General features: G+C 34.1%; 1 protein-coding gene across 1 annotated transcript in view; it reads right to left on the bottom strand.

The window, feature by feature from the left end:
• LOC128546210 (scavenger receptor cysteine-rich type 1 protein M160-like) overlaps positions 1-14,851 on the bottom strand; it is a 76,038-nt gene that overhangs the window by 59,950 nt on the left and 1,237 nt on the right. Inside the window, exons 2-15 of the mRNA XM_053523783.1 lie at positions 14,530-14,683; positions 14,038-14,201; positions 13,730-13,871; positions 13,380-13,522; positions 11,668-11,815; positions 10,542-10,708; positions 10,082-10,229; positions 9,503-9,660; positions 8,223-8,388; positions 4,827-4,996; positions 4,472-4,625; positions 3,971-4,131; positions 2,983-3,130; positions 1,035-1,207 (exon numbers count right to left, since the gene is read on the bottom strand). Coding sequence (XP_053379758.1) covers positions 1,035-1,207; positions 2,983-3,130; positions 3,971-4,131; positions 4,472-4,625; positions 4,827-4,996; positions 8,223-8,388; positions 9,503-9,660; positions 10,082-10,229; positions 10,542-10,708; positions 11,668-11,815; positions 13,380-13,522; positions 13,730-13,871; positions 14,038-14,201; positions 14,530-14,683 — 2,196 coding nt within the window. The remainder of the gene's footprint in view (positions 1-1,034; positions 1,208-2,982; positions 3,131-3,970; positions 4,132-4,471; positions 4,626-4,826; positions 4,997-8,222; positions 8,389-9,502; positions 9,661-10,081; positions 10,230-10,541; positions 10,709-11,667; positions 11,816-13,379; positions 13,523-13,729; positions 13,872-14,037; positions 14,202-14,529; positions 14,684-14,851) is intronic.

Here is a 14,851-nt window from a genome sequence, read left to right as displayed (position 1 = left end):
AGCCGTAAAAACACCATAATACATTCCTCTAAAATAAAGACCTATTTTCATATATTTATAAAATTCAGGCCGTACTTTTTTAGAATGTTTACAGATGTAGAACATTATAATACACTTAATTGTACACGAAGGTTCAAATGAGGTTAACACAGCAGAGTCGAAACAGGACGTAGGAATTGGGGCATCCTGATGTAACTTCTGAGGACGTGTATTGGCGTTGGCCCCTACACATTATTGGCGGTAACGCCTTACCGTAATGTCCCTTATACATAATTTCCCTTGAATAAGACTTGATTTTTACACGAGATCACGTTTCTCAAGATTTTTTTTTTGACTTCCATAGCATGCATACGGAGCTCAAGAATTCTAGATAGCGTGATACACACAAGAGGTACGTCCCTTTGATATGTCAAAATTGGCCTTATTTCACATTGTTTATTCTTAAGAATTAACATGTCTTGAGCAATCTGAAAGAATTTTAACGCAATGTACACGAACCAAATTTAATTATGTTCCTGATCTCTTTGGGTTCACCGAAGTACTGTTAACTGACATTAAGGTGAAGGTAGATAACTTTTGTATGATAAATATTATCGAATTATCGAATTCGGTTGAGATCTTTGGCCCATGTACAGCGTGGGGGAAATGCATTGAGATTTCTCAAGATTCATAACTTAAATGCCGTCTCTCTCGGAGTGTGAATTATAGCCGTTTTGTAAAACCAAAGAGGCACAACTCTTACAGGATCAGTGGACATAACTGGCTGCTGAGTTTTGCCAGAAATGAGATACAGATGTCGCCAATGAGGAACATGGGCCTTTACATTTCTGTTTGGCGTGACCGAAGGTGATTACATTATTCCCAAAATTACCCGTACTACATCCACTCTGCCATACTGTCTTGCTGAAATACTTAGAGACATATTATAGACTTTGAAATCTTATCACTTGAATTACATAACATATCATACTCAAATATAGCGTGTAAAACTTCACTTGTTATCGTAACTAACGAGAATGTTAGAAAGAATTTACTTTGAATTTTGCAGTCAACTGTAGCAACACGATTATGTTTGCATGTAGCATTTTTCCATGGTGAAGACGTACATGCTGCTAAATCGGGTTCACTACCATTACATTTAATTTGGTTGACCAAGACATCTCCAGATCCTCTTCCAAAAAATGAATCTTGAAGAACAGACGCATTCCTATAAAATATTCAGCTCACATTTTGTTTGTTTTTTTAATATTATCTGTTGGTCAATTAAAGTACAAAACCAACATTTATGACAAAGATAATATTGACTTTTTTCTTGTTAAACATTATATTGACTTTTGTTGTATGCATTATTCAATGATTTTGTGACAGTAAAAATTCAGCCTTTATGTTATAGATACGATTTACTTTTGCTTAAGGATATGTGACAAAATTACGTCATAAGGATTACCCGAATCTTGATTTTTTCAGATGGGTCTTAACGATTTTAGGGTGAGCTATCAGTATAAGTCGATGGTCCGGCTTCAATCGTCCGTCGTCAACAACATAATCATAATTTTGTCTAAACTACTAGTCAGGAGTTAATCTAAAGCATCGTGTCAGGATCTCCTCTCAACTTTATTCAAATGGTTACTCTTGACCGTTGATAACTTCCAAAATTAGTTCAAATAAAGCACTCACCCCCTTATTAGGGACGCTAAAGCTAAATTCTAATACGCTTGCCTCTGTTTAAACACTCTTACGCTATAATGAGGTCACGTTAACGTGCGGTGACGTCAAAGTTTTTGTTGCAACAAAGAAAAGTGCGGTGACGTCAAAGTTTTTGTTGCGACAACGAAAGAGCTCTATATATTTTATCCACTGTTTTAGATTGTGGGCAAATCAGAATCGAAATAATTCATAGCAAAATCGTGTTTTAACACTATTTATACACTCGGGCGGTGATACGTCGTACAAATAATTTCACTCGGGCTGCGCCCTCGTGATATTATTACGTCGGATGTTTAACCGCCCATCGTGCATAAATAGTGATAAAACACTCTTTTGCTACAAATTATTTCTTATTAATAAATAGTAACTCTTTCTAATGAAAAATCCATCAATATGACTTTTAACATCATTGTTAGTTTTTCTCTAATGTTTTTTTTTTTTTTTCAAATAAAGAGGGTTGGTCCATTTTAGGGCAGCTAGAGCTAAGGATAGAAAAAAGCTTTGGACAAATGGTTGGACTTATCCTCTTTTTTTTGGGGGGGGGGGGTCACTACAGCTAAAATAGAAAAAAAATCTGTAATGAATTTTTCCATTGAACTGCTCCATGGATCTTCATAAAACTTGGTCCATATCACCCTTTGCAAGGTTTTCTCTCAGATTTGCTGTTGTTACCATGCTTGATTCAGTGTGTCACACATATGCAATGTCAGGAGAGCGACTTAGGGCCAGTATGGCCTTCTTTTACAAGATGCTTTTACAAGTTGCCCCTTTTTTAAATGCTTGTTACTATTTATATCGAATAAAGGACATAATTCACTTATTTTTTGTTCGAAAGTTGCACGTTAGAAAGCTGTATAGATGATAGAAGTGAATACAAGAGCTTCAGCAATTAACTGTTCGCCATTAAAATTTCTCAGCAAAACAGAATATTAGCAGACATGCTCATTATTGTTTGTTTACTTTGTTTTAGAGCCGTTAAGGCAGACACAGTGCCCAACAAGTGTTCCTGTATTCTATATCAGATCTATTCAGTCCTAGAAAGTCGCTGCCAACTGTTTTACATAAATCAGATGTGAGGGCGAATGATTCCAGACCGGTGTCTTTCATTAAACTGTCAAGCAGAACAAACACCCACTCTTTCTACTAAGATAAGCGGGTAAGCAGATATTCTTATTTGACAGCGTCTTACATGTACATATACGGTATGCATTGTGTACATAGATTTTCTATAGTAAATGAATTTATGTGTTTAAGCTTTACAATTGCTCTACAAACCAGAATCTAAATCCAGCCATTCGGCATACAACATCAGCGACATTTTCATCAAAGGCATCACTACATATTGTCCACCATTTTTCTTTATGGTAAATCTCAACCCTGCCCGAACGCTCACTTGTACCATCAGCAAGACGAACTGTACTATCTTTGTAAACAAAATATTCTATGAATGGTACTTATCTCCATCTTTTTTCAATCACTAGAAAAAAACATGTTACAGACAGTTCATAAATCTTAACAGAACTGTCACAATATCAAACTAGAAGGTTTTGCATTCTGTTATTTTCAATTACTTTGTGCAAAGATCGTTTCAATACCAGCGTTTGAAAGTGAGTATGATATTTTTTACCGAGAGGTTTATTTAATGCTGTTCTTTGTTCATCTAGACGGGTATAAAACACAGTGGGACTATACGCAAATCCCTGAATCGCGCTAGTTTTTCTTGGATGACTTGCAAGAAGTCCCAATTAGATTTATACCTGTCTAAACACACAGAAAATAACATTTAATTGTTATATTTACATTTAACAGTAGTCTGCTACAAAATGAGTGATTGGCTTTCCATGACGCCTACCTTCAATTGTAATTCGCCTTTCAATAAATACAGAGTTCTTGTTTCAATTTAAGATATCGTTAAATCCAGTGAAAATCATATAGTGTCGATTCAATTTTGATATGTTCCGTCAGAAAAATAATTTTAGCTTCAATTTTATGTATGGTCTTTTTGTAATTTGTTGAAAGAATTTTTCGAATGACGCCATTTGTTTTTTATGATGATCAATTTCTTCCAAATTAGACCAGATTGCACGTGTAATCTTGCAGAAACTGCCATCCTTAATATCATTGAACCAATATTTTTTTACGACAATAAACGCATTTTTTTCTTTCCGTACATAAAATTTGCGATCGTCGTGTCTCTTGAAATATATTTTTGTTTTATTTAAAAAAACATATTTTGTTAGGTTATCCCAAGCATTCCACTTACTACAAGCAATGCCGACGTCAAGTCCACTAAGACAGTTTCCAGACATCCATGGATCAGCTCTGCAGTCTGAGATATCTCTTTCGTTGCCTTTACACTGGGTGTTTGTGATCATTTTGGATATATTGCCCTGCATATATTCTCCATTTTTCAGCAGATACGACCTGTTAATGAATGAATAAACGGATCTTCAGCAGTTGTAATTTATAAACTTATTTTCGGATTTATAGTTTAAAAGAGCTGTAATAAAATGTCAATTAACTCTTTTTTTGCTAACTGACTCAGAGCTCAGGTTTAACGTTTACTACTCGCCTGCAAACTATTCAACTGATGATTGGAAAGCTCATGTGTAGTATTTCAAACATTAAGTTGAACTCTAGCATTTTATGTAGTCTTATATTTTACATTTCGTTTATAAAAATGTATAGCACTGAATATCGATAAAAGCCTAGGAATAGGTAAGAAATCAAAGATAAAAACAATATTTATATGTATTTGGCTTACTTCTGTGTATAGCCCAACATGTTGCAGATGACATCAGAGTCTATGGTATCAAATTCATCCATACAAATTGTACCCCATGTACCGTTATATTGTATTTCTACTTGTCCGGCTCTAGCAGAAGGTCCTTCTACCAAACGTACTTTAGTAACAGGCTCTGCAGGTATAGTAGATTTTTCGTTTCACTTTTGCGAAACAACTCGAAATTTATTTGTTAAGCTGTGTCCGAGGTGAAATGAAATCATTATCACGTAAAATGTATATTGTTTAAAAAATCATATGTCCAAAGTTTGACATATATTTCTACATTCTCTTTGGTTTAGAATTGAATGAATAACAAACAAATGCACACTCTTACCACAATTTATGCCGACGTAATTTGGATAGTCACAATTGGTATGTAGCCACTGTTGTCCGGATCTGCAATCTGTTATGTCTTGTTCGGATCCGCTGCAGGTCATTTCTGATATGGCTTTTCCCCGGATGACATAATCGTAAAGGTGTGTGGAGGTATGAAAACTTGGATTCCTGTTTATGTGAATGAAATATTGTCAATGAAATTAAACCATTCAGTTTACCGAGAAATGAAAAGAATTGTCACAGTACTTGCTCTGTACTATGTAATTATACATTATGTAATTATGTATGAAACTTATGGTAGCTTATTTAGGATATCTCGTTATGTCGCGTTGGCAAGCGCGCGGCTTAATATGTAGCACATTTCGTTTCCGTCTAGGCACACGCTCCAAAATGTCATAAGAAAAGTTTGAAATATCCGCGCACAAGCTTAACAAAACGGGATTATCAACGCGACTCAATGAAACATTAGACGCGACAGAGAGAAACATTTCATTTCGTGCCGGCGCACACTAAATCAATAATAATTTCATGTAATCGAGTTGTTGTCGTGCGCGCAAATGCGTGTTAAAATGTTTAGATGTTTTGTCTCGGTGCGGGCGCCATAAATAAATATTTCGTGTTGGTGTGTGGGCACGCACGCCAATACAAAATGAAACGCCAAAGCGAGATGCCGAAACATTCATTTTTTTTCTTACATAATGTAGCACATGCACTAATGCACCAACAAGAAATCTTTGCTCCTTGGAGAAACAGATTGTTTCTTTATGTTGCGTACCTTGATTCATTGTGGCGCGTTGATAGTTCGTTTTGTCGCGGTTGGGTGCGCAAGGACAACACAACAAAACCTCCTAAATTTCGTTATGGCGCGTTGACGCGCACACCAGGACGACACAACGAAATGTGCTAAATAAACTGCGCACAGGCCAACGTTATATAACGAAATTTTCTAAATCTGCCACAACAGAAAACGATGTATAAGTAAAGAAGACAACATGTTCACGGTACTTTCTTTTCCTTTAGACAGTCCCCATGTTGGCGATATCCATGTTTTACATTCTATTTCATAAATCCTCTATTTTAACTACAATCAAACCGGTATTTTACAAAGTCCAGTTTAGGGAGACGTCTGCTCTCTTCATTCACAACATTAATAAACACGCAAAGTTTGAACGATTTGATAGAAGGTAACACAAGGACCATTTGTGTGAAATTATGTCAAAATTAGTCCATCTACAAGTGTCTACATATATATAGGCAAAATGACCACGCCCTCCTCTGGTGGCCATGTTTCTGTCTTCTTTTCTTTAAATTTGAACACTCTTGATAGAAGGTCCATTTGTGTGAAATTATTTTAAAATTGGGACTAGCAGTTTCACGCAAGAAGAATTTTTTTGAGTTTAGGCAAAGTGACAACACATTCTGGTGGCCATGTGTTTAAATGACTTGGAGTAATCTGATTAATTTTGGCAGAGAGTCACACCAAGACCATTTGTGTAAAATAATTTTGAAATCGGGGCTGCAGTTTCACACAAGAAGATTTTTTTAATTTTCCACTACAAACATATAGGAAAAAGTGAACACGGCCTCAGGCAGTCAGAATTTTTCGCGAAACAATACAATTTGAACAATCTTGATAGAAGGTGATATTAGAAGCATTTGTGCGAAACAATTTCAAAATCGGACCAACTTTTTAGAAGGAGATGTTATTTAAAAATGTTTTTAGGCTCAAGTTATGGAAACAAGCGTACTGTTTGAACAACTATGCTAGAGAACTACCCAAGAAACATCCAGGCGAAATTTCATTAAAATATATTCAGTGCTTTTGGAGGAGAAGTTGTTTAAAGCAATTGTGACGACGGACGGACAACTGGACGGACGGACGCATGCACGACGGACAACGGACACAGCATGATCACAATAGCTCACTAAGAGCACTTCGTGCTCAGGTGAGCTAAAAACGGGATTCAAAATGATTTTGTTAACAAAGACTGATCACAGCTGTTAAGGTTTTTTAAATGTTATAAAGCATTTCTGAATGAAGTATCTGATAAAGCGTTTTACGAGTTGTGACATTGGTACACACAAAATAAATGATAAAACTATACTGCACTATTGTCAGTTTTTACACGTTGCAGATAGAGGGTACTGTATACTTAAAATAAATAATATTCTGTACCACACTGTCGTCAGTTTTTGAAGTTTGATAGATAGATAGAGGGCTACATTCAAGCAGTTAAAATAACAAGGAAGACTTTTATTGCGTCTGCATCTGCTAATGCACCGAAATGTAAATTACATAAATATCCTGCACTGCTGTGCACAGATAAATGTAAAGATTACCAAATCATCAAATAAGTACCTGATGTTTTGTTTGTTGAATGATATCATTTTCATCCCACTATATTTATTCTTCCTGATTCACTGAGATATGTAATGATGATAACGCATTTTTAGTGGTAAATTCCGATAGAACAATCAGTAAACTGATGACTCAATTTTCAATGCTATGCATTTCTACGATGGTTTGTCATTTGGCTTTTAAACAAGCAAGTTTTAAACAATGTATCCACCATTCGTTTTGATGTCATAAATATGCCCTTAAGTTCATATTCCAGACAATGAAAATGTATTATGAATAAATGATGCTCTATTCAGAAAACAAAATCTAAAGCTATAAAATCAAGTACAGCAAATACTATTACCCAGCTGCAATTACTTTAAAACAAGTTAGATAAAAGAATTACGACTTTGTGTTCTAGAAAAACAATCATCAAATTATAATTTTTGCCAGAAAATCCAGTAATCACGCACTCGTTTTCACTCTCCATTAAGTAACAACGGAACCTTAAGCGTCAAAGTATTCCATATCGGTTCTGAATTCCATGCGTGACGCCTTAAATTTTATTTACATCAGTATATATATATAATTGTGAATTTTATTCAGGCTACTGAATAAAGTCATAAAATTTTAAAATATTTATAATTGTAGATATGTATGTAATGAAAAGATTATTAGCTTTGTATCGAGAAATATGCTGTCGTTCTTTAGCGGGATACTATTGACCTTCTAAAAGCCGAGCAGTATTTCCGCTGCAGAACTCGTGCATAATAAACGATACAAAGTTAATAATCTATAAGTATTGCAGTTTCTTATTTTATACCTATTTTACTTCTTCAGTCTGCGATTACATTTGTACCAAGTGACTGTCTATTATATTCAATATATTACATATTGGACGATTTTTTTATACAAATTCCCATATTAACGAATCGATTAAACCGTTAACCGATAAAAATATCTGCATGACTTCAATATGTTTTTTGAATGGGTACATGTCCAAATCTATCACCTTACTCTACAGCAAACTCTAATATAACACCATGATTATATTACATGTTTGGTTTTCCGATCATTCTGCAGAGAACTCTGGCGTCATCAACTGTAAAACCATAACTTTCATCGCATATGCCCATCCAGGTAGACAGCTCTTGCATGTACACCTCTACTCTTCCTGAATATGTCGTAGGACCACCTTGTAATTTGATAGGTGTAACGGAATCTGAAACAGGCCATTCCGTTTCTTACTTGCGTAATTCAATAAATCTTTATATCTAGTAACAACTGTCATATTTGGAACTTACTTAGAACAAAAGTACATTCGTCACCTGAGAGGAATGATGCTTTACCATTTTCAACATTTTCATCTGTTGGGAAACGAAGAGAAACAAATAGGTTTGTTCTGCTGGTTTTGTTAGACTCCTAAATCGTATTATTTTTATTTTTCTGCTTTTTTCATTTTGGAAACATATCAAATTAAAAGGACAAACACTTATCAATCAAATATTCAGTTGGAGATATACTGACAAAAATGCATCTCTTTGGTGATGGAATTGAAGCATTTTCCGAATAAGCTATATAGGGCATTTGTACAGTTTTACAAACATTTTAGCCGGTCCATTTTGATAAATACAGTGAGAGCAAGGTCGTGAGTTCGATCTTTGTGTGAGTCCTGTGTTTTGAGATACATTGGAAACATACAGACAGACAAAATTATAAAATTGTCACAGAACATGAAGAAATAGCACGTTTTACTCTATAAGAAACAAAGAATGACATTAAGGAATTGTTTTTCAGTGTTGTTATATTTTCTGGTCCTTAAAGATGAAGGAGTACATTCAAAAAGATGAGTTCCGCTTAAGTCGGTGTTAAGGGACTTGAGAGGTGTTGCACATTTCATTGCCGATAACTAACATCAATCCGAATCTGCTATTCTTCTTCTTGGTAACATTCTATGCTTTCAAAGGATCTTTCAGCAGATTTTATTACAGATTCAAAACTAAACGTTTAAAACATTCTAGTTCGGATTGCGAAAGTCAGAGAAATACTTAACGTACCAGAAGCAAAGTCTTGCCCACGACTGGTAAAAGCGAGGCATCTGCCAGAAAGAAAAACATTGTCAAACGCCGGTGTATAAGGCACTTATATTCCAGTATCAATTTCGCCAAAAGATGATGCCTCACTCCCAAATATGTCCTCATGATTTTCACAGTGGTTTTTACAAAACTCTGTTACTCTGCAAACTGAATTTTCAGATTTGCATTCAGTGTAATTGGTCGTTCAGATATATGCAAAGATGTTGCAGAAATATCTCAAAGTACAGTGTCTGTACTTACAACAATTGACCCCGACGTCGCTACCATTGCTGCAGCTCTTTATATCAATGTGTTTGCAGTTAACTATGTCTGTTTCATTTCCAAGACATTCTAAACGATAGCTTGTTATTTCGCCCGTACCTTTTCCGTAGTAAGCATTGTTATGAATGGAGATGTTGCTGAAAATTTATGCCAAATCATTCAAAACATGACAGTAATCGAAGTTTTTGATACAGCTTTATTCAGGTTATCGCTTTATTTCAAGAAATGTTTTGCTTAATGCAGTATTGTTTCATGTCGTACCATCCTCTTTGATAATAGAAAAATAGCTGATGTTTTGTTTACATTTGGAACAAAAGGTATAGTCACTTCAATAAATACAATAAAGACACCATTTCGAGCAGCCGGAAAAAATCATCTGTGCAAAGATACATTATATGTACTTAAAAAATGTAGTTACAAAAGATTGGTGCTAAAAAAAGATTATTTTTTACAGAGTTATTGATATTTAATTTGATTTAGTTTATTTCAGACTAGGAAAGTATTATGAAACCTGCCTCAAGTATATCTTTTTCATTTACAAATAACAACGTATCTCACCCTCGTTCAAATCCCAGCATTCTACAGACAACAGACGCCGTTTTGTTATTAAAGGAATCGTCACACATGGTATTCCAAGTTGACTTGGATTTGATTTCTAAGCGACCAGAAAACCGTGTTGGACCATCCGCTAAACGTACTTCCGTTCCTAAAGGATACAGATAAAAAGTACCACCCTTTCCCGTAGGCCAGAGCAATAAAAAAGCTCCAAAGACATAATATTTTTTGTATTTGTATGATCATATCTGATTATTCCTTTTACAGACACCAGATCAACACTAATACCTCAAGTACTTATAATGGAGCATGAGAATGAAATAGGTCTCATAACAATATTGAGTTATTATATATCAATATCAGATGATGCTTAATCACTTACAACTTTTTAAATTTCAATCTTGACTTCTGATAAGTTAAATATAATTTTTGATGGTTTCAATGCTCTTAAAATATCACTTACCGCATTCAATGGAAGCATCTTCGTCATGATCACAATTGGTATGGGACCCCCAATAGTTTGACTTGCACTCTGAAATATCCGCCTCATCACCAGAACATCGTAATTCATCAATGGTTACACTACCATTTCCCTTTCCATAAAATGCTCGACCTCTTGCTCTTGCACCTCTGTTGCAGTACATATGAATCATTTAATATATTAAAATAAAATGTCTCAAGGTATTCTTTAGAATTGCGTTAATTCTTGGTCAATAATACTAATGTTTACCCTTGACGGTAAATAATATTGTATCTCTCATTAACACTGATGTAATGGAATAACACACCCTTGTAATAGTTAGGTTTACATAAATGAAGGCGACATGCTGTTTGTTTGTCTTTTTGTCAACAATTCGCGGAAAATGCCGTTTTACCTTGTCTTGTCAGACATGTTCTTATAGCTTCAGTTCATCACCAGCAATCAACGTATTTGCGATTGGCAGTCGGTTGCCTTTTAATTCCTGTTTGATTCACTTAATCCGTACTAAGTTTTTTCTTGAATTTATGTTCAATTATACATGACCTAAATATTAACTACACATAACTCTTATGTGCTCAAGTGGTGGCATTTGGAACTTTCTAACTTTTCAATGTCAATTTATTTTACTTGTGAAAATACTATATTACAGTTGTAATCAAATTTCAAAATGTTTTTTTCGAAAGTCTTAAAACAGAAATTTTGGTTTTGTTGAGAAAAATATTTTGAAAGTTTTAAAACAACCCATTTACAAATAAAGCTTAAAACATTTTAATATTCAAAATGGTTGAATATTACAATGCCAAATACTCTAAGGATATCAAAATTGTTCTTTTTACGAGTTATTTAAAACTAGTCGCCATAAGTTGAAAAAGTTCCTATAACCACTCCGGAGATCTTTAGATTAGTGTATGATATAAATGTCATTATCATAATTAAAAACAAACTTTGTTACAGGATAGTCAATCATACTGTTGTACTGAAATGATATGTCTTACTGGCTAGTTAAAGATCGAGGAATAAATCTGATCTTTCCTATCAATTTCTTTAAAAAGTGCTTAGCGAACCCAGGTTTGTTACTGTAACAATTAGAGTTTGTACCTGAACGTACCTTGGATTATAGCCAAGCATTCGGCAGATAACAGAAGCAGCGTTATCATCAAAAGAGTCGTCACATACTGTTCCCCATTTGTCTTGAAAATTCACCTCAACTCTCCCCAACTGCTGATTAGGTCCACCAACTAGCCGCACTTCAGTTCCTTAAGTAGTGTGTAAAGGTCTTATGAGCATTATTTAAGAATGCACTGGTCAATTATTTGTTTTCATATCTTAAAGTGATTCCTACTAAATACAAAAAAAAAACATAATTATTGTTAAGACAAATTTTTTGTAATGGAGCTATCTATAATATCTGGTTTCACACTTTCTCAGCAGTTTACTTTAATATAATGTCGGTCTTCTTCCTGACAACTTATTTGTTGCAAGGATCTTTATTTGAATGCGTAAGGATATGATGACTGGTATCATGATTAAAATGCCATCGGAATTATTCTGATTTGCATAATACAACAATAATATTCTTAAATTAGAACAACAGTTTTCCTTTCACGTGTGACGCATAGTTGTGTATTTAATTTTATATTTGGCGTTTCCTAAGATATTAAATTTTGTTTAAACCGCTCTTGAAATAAAATGTATTAACAAAACGCGACGATGGTGGCCTTTATTTACTAATACCGGATCCACCCATAACTATGAAATAGGAAATCAGGCGGACACATTAAATGACAAATATCTTTTATCGCAAAACCAATGTAAGTAGTGGCGTGGTCTAGTGGTTAACACGTATGATTTGTAAGCTTACGGTGCTGGTTCGAGTTACTTGTTTTACTTTTCCAGCATGTTTCACCTGGAGAAGGAATATAGGTAAAACTATTTGTATCAAGCTTTTCTCGTGCACTTATACCGAGTACTTATTGACATTTTTCAGAGGATCTCATATTAGAATACACATTGAATCTATAAAAAGTGCAAGATGAATTAAGAAAAATAAATACAGAAAAAAACGATATAAAAAGACCTGCAAAAATAGAATAAGTAAAATCATTAAAAAAGAAGGTTTCGAACCTACACCATACAAACAGAAAAACAATAGAGGTCTGACACACTATCCACTAGACTACAAATCTGGAATAACGCATCGTATTTAGTTAAGAATGCTACAATATACAAATTAACACCACTTATCGGATAATACACCTGTTTAACCTGTTTTTGAAATTTACCATGTACCGTTAAAATAAAATTATCACGATCCATTAATAATTTTGTCTGTTTTTGCTGAAATAGCAAGACGAATTTTCTCATTGGTGAACACCACTCATTCCTGCTGAGTCATTTAAAAAACGGTGAAAAAAGCAATTAATTGTTTTAAAATTATTATCTTCTCTTAACGATTTATCTATCAAAGACAATATGGCGTAACTTGATTTCGAGATAGTCCATTGTCAATGCTCTTATGATTAATCAACTATCTGATTATGATTTACCTGTCACTACGATAGCTCTATTTAATGAATCATCCATGCAAAGTCATGTGCAATGACATGATGTCACCAGGTTTATGAAAAGTAATATATATCTAAATGTCTAATTGTTACAAGAATAAGTGTAAATCCAACGCTGTTTTTAAAGTTTGTTTTTATCAATGATAGGAAATGTTCAAACGCTTACAAAACGAAGTCGGTGGACAAAAAAGTTAGTTGAGATTTAGGATTAGATTCAGTAAACTGATAAAACAGTTTTCTAGCAGAAGGAACTTACGACAATCAATACTGGTACTTCTGGCGCTGCTACATGATTCTTCAGCCATTTGACACAATGAAATATCTTTTTCATTGCCGACACAACTTGATACCATGGATGACAGAGCCCCTGTAGAATCAGCTGGTGTAATTTCAATATCCCTGTTGATTGCAACATAAAATAAAAAGTATAGTGTTTCTTTACGTTTAAGTGATGTTTTTCTACGAAAGAACACTTCAATGCAATGGGAACGAAGGAAACAAAAAGCATATTAATTATCAATGTAAAAAGGATATATGTTGTTTAGAAAATAAAGTTAAAAATTTGTAGTTTTTAAATAATTTTAATGCTTAAAATAATTCACGTACCCAGTGCTTAATGCCAACATACGGCATATAACTTTTCCAACAGTTTTGTTGAAATTGTCAAAACAAATAGATTTCCATGAACCATTCCTTTGGATTTCTATTTTACCCGAATGAGGTCCCTCTACAAGTCTCACCGGTGTTTCTGGAATTAAATCAATATATTTATTTTTACAAACAGTTGCATCAATATAAAATAAGAAATTTTTAAACTGTTTTAGATTTCAATTATTATATGATATGAGAATTACAGTTATGATGCAAGAACATTAAATGGGAGTAACTTTGATTATGGCACGAAATATTCTTACGGCAACTGACACCAACGTCTTCTGTATGTGCACAATCGCTCTCCCCCCATATATTGGCTTTACACTGAGAAACATCTGACTCGTTACCGATACACTGCATTTCATCCAACAATATTTTCCCCGAACCAGGACCGTATGCTGATGCTTCTACAACGGAAGAACTCCTGGAAAATATTTTGTCCACTTTGCTTTAAAAACAGTTGAAGTACCAAACGCATAGTTCATATGAATGATTAATATTTTAAAAACATTTCGACTACATACAGAAACTAATAAGTCAGTTTAGAAAATGCTTAAAATTTTAGAAAATTTATAAAACAACTAATATCTCACAAACAAGGGTAAAATCCAAATGCAAATTTATTTTTTGATACAAGCAACGTCAAATTTTATACCTTTTAACTGTAGGAAACGTATCCCCCGCATCCACACAATATATTGTGTGTTGTAGTTCCTAAATTGACAATAAATCTACGCTATATTGTTACTCACTCAGAGTTACGAAACCCGAGCATTCGACATACTACACGTGCATCGTTGTCATCAAAATTATCATCACAAACAGTTCCCCATGGTTCTTCTTTGCTACGTCTTACTTCTAACCTCACTTCGTAAGGTGTCCTCCCTCCAGCTAGACGTACTTCAGCTGCATTTAAACATACCATTATATGAAAAAAATAACGTCTAAAGCAATTGTATCGATTGTTTGTTTCTTAAATATTTTGACATAATACAAAATCTCAAATGCAAAATTCAGAGTAATGTTAATAAATATCAACGGCAAAAATAGCATTGGAAAAGCTAATAGACATTA

The sequence above is a fragment of the Mercenaria mercenaria genome, chromosome 2 (genome assembly GCF_021730395.1).
Source record: "Mercenaria mercenaria strain notata chromosome 2, MADL_Memer_1, whole genome shotgun sequence".
Taxonomy (NCBI): Eukaryota; Metazoa; Mollusca; class Bivalvia; order Venerida; family Veneridae; genus Mercenaria; species Mercenaria mercenaria.
This window is presented reverse-complemented; position numbering and strand designations above follow the sequence as displayed.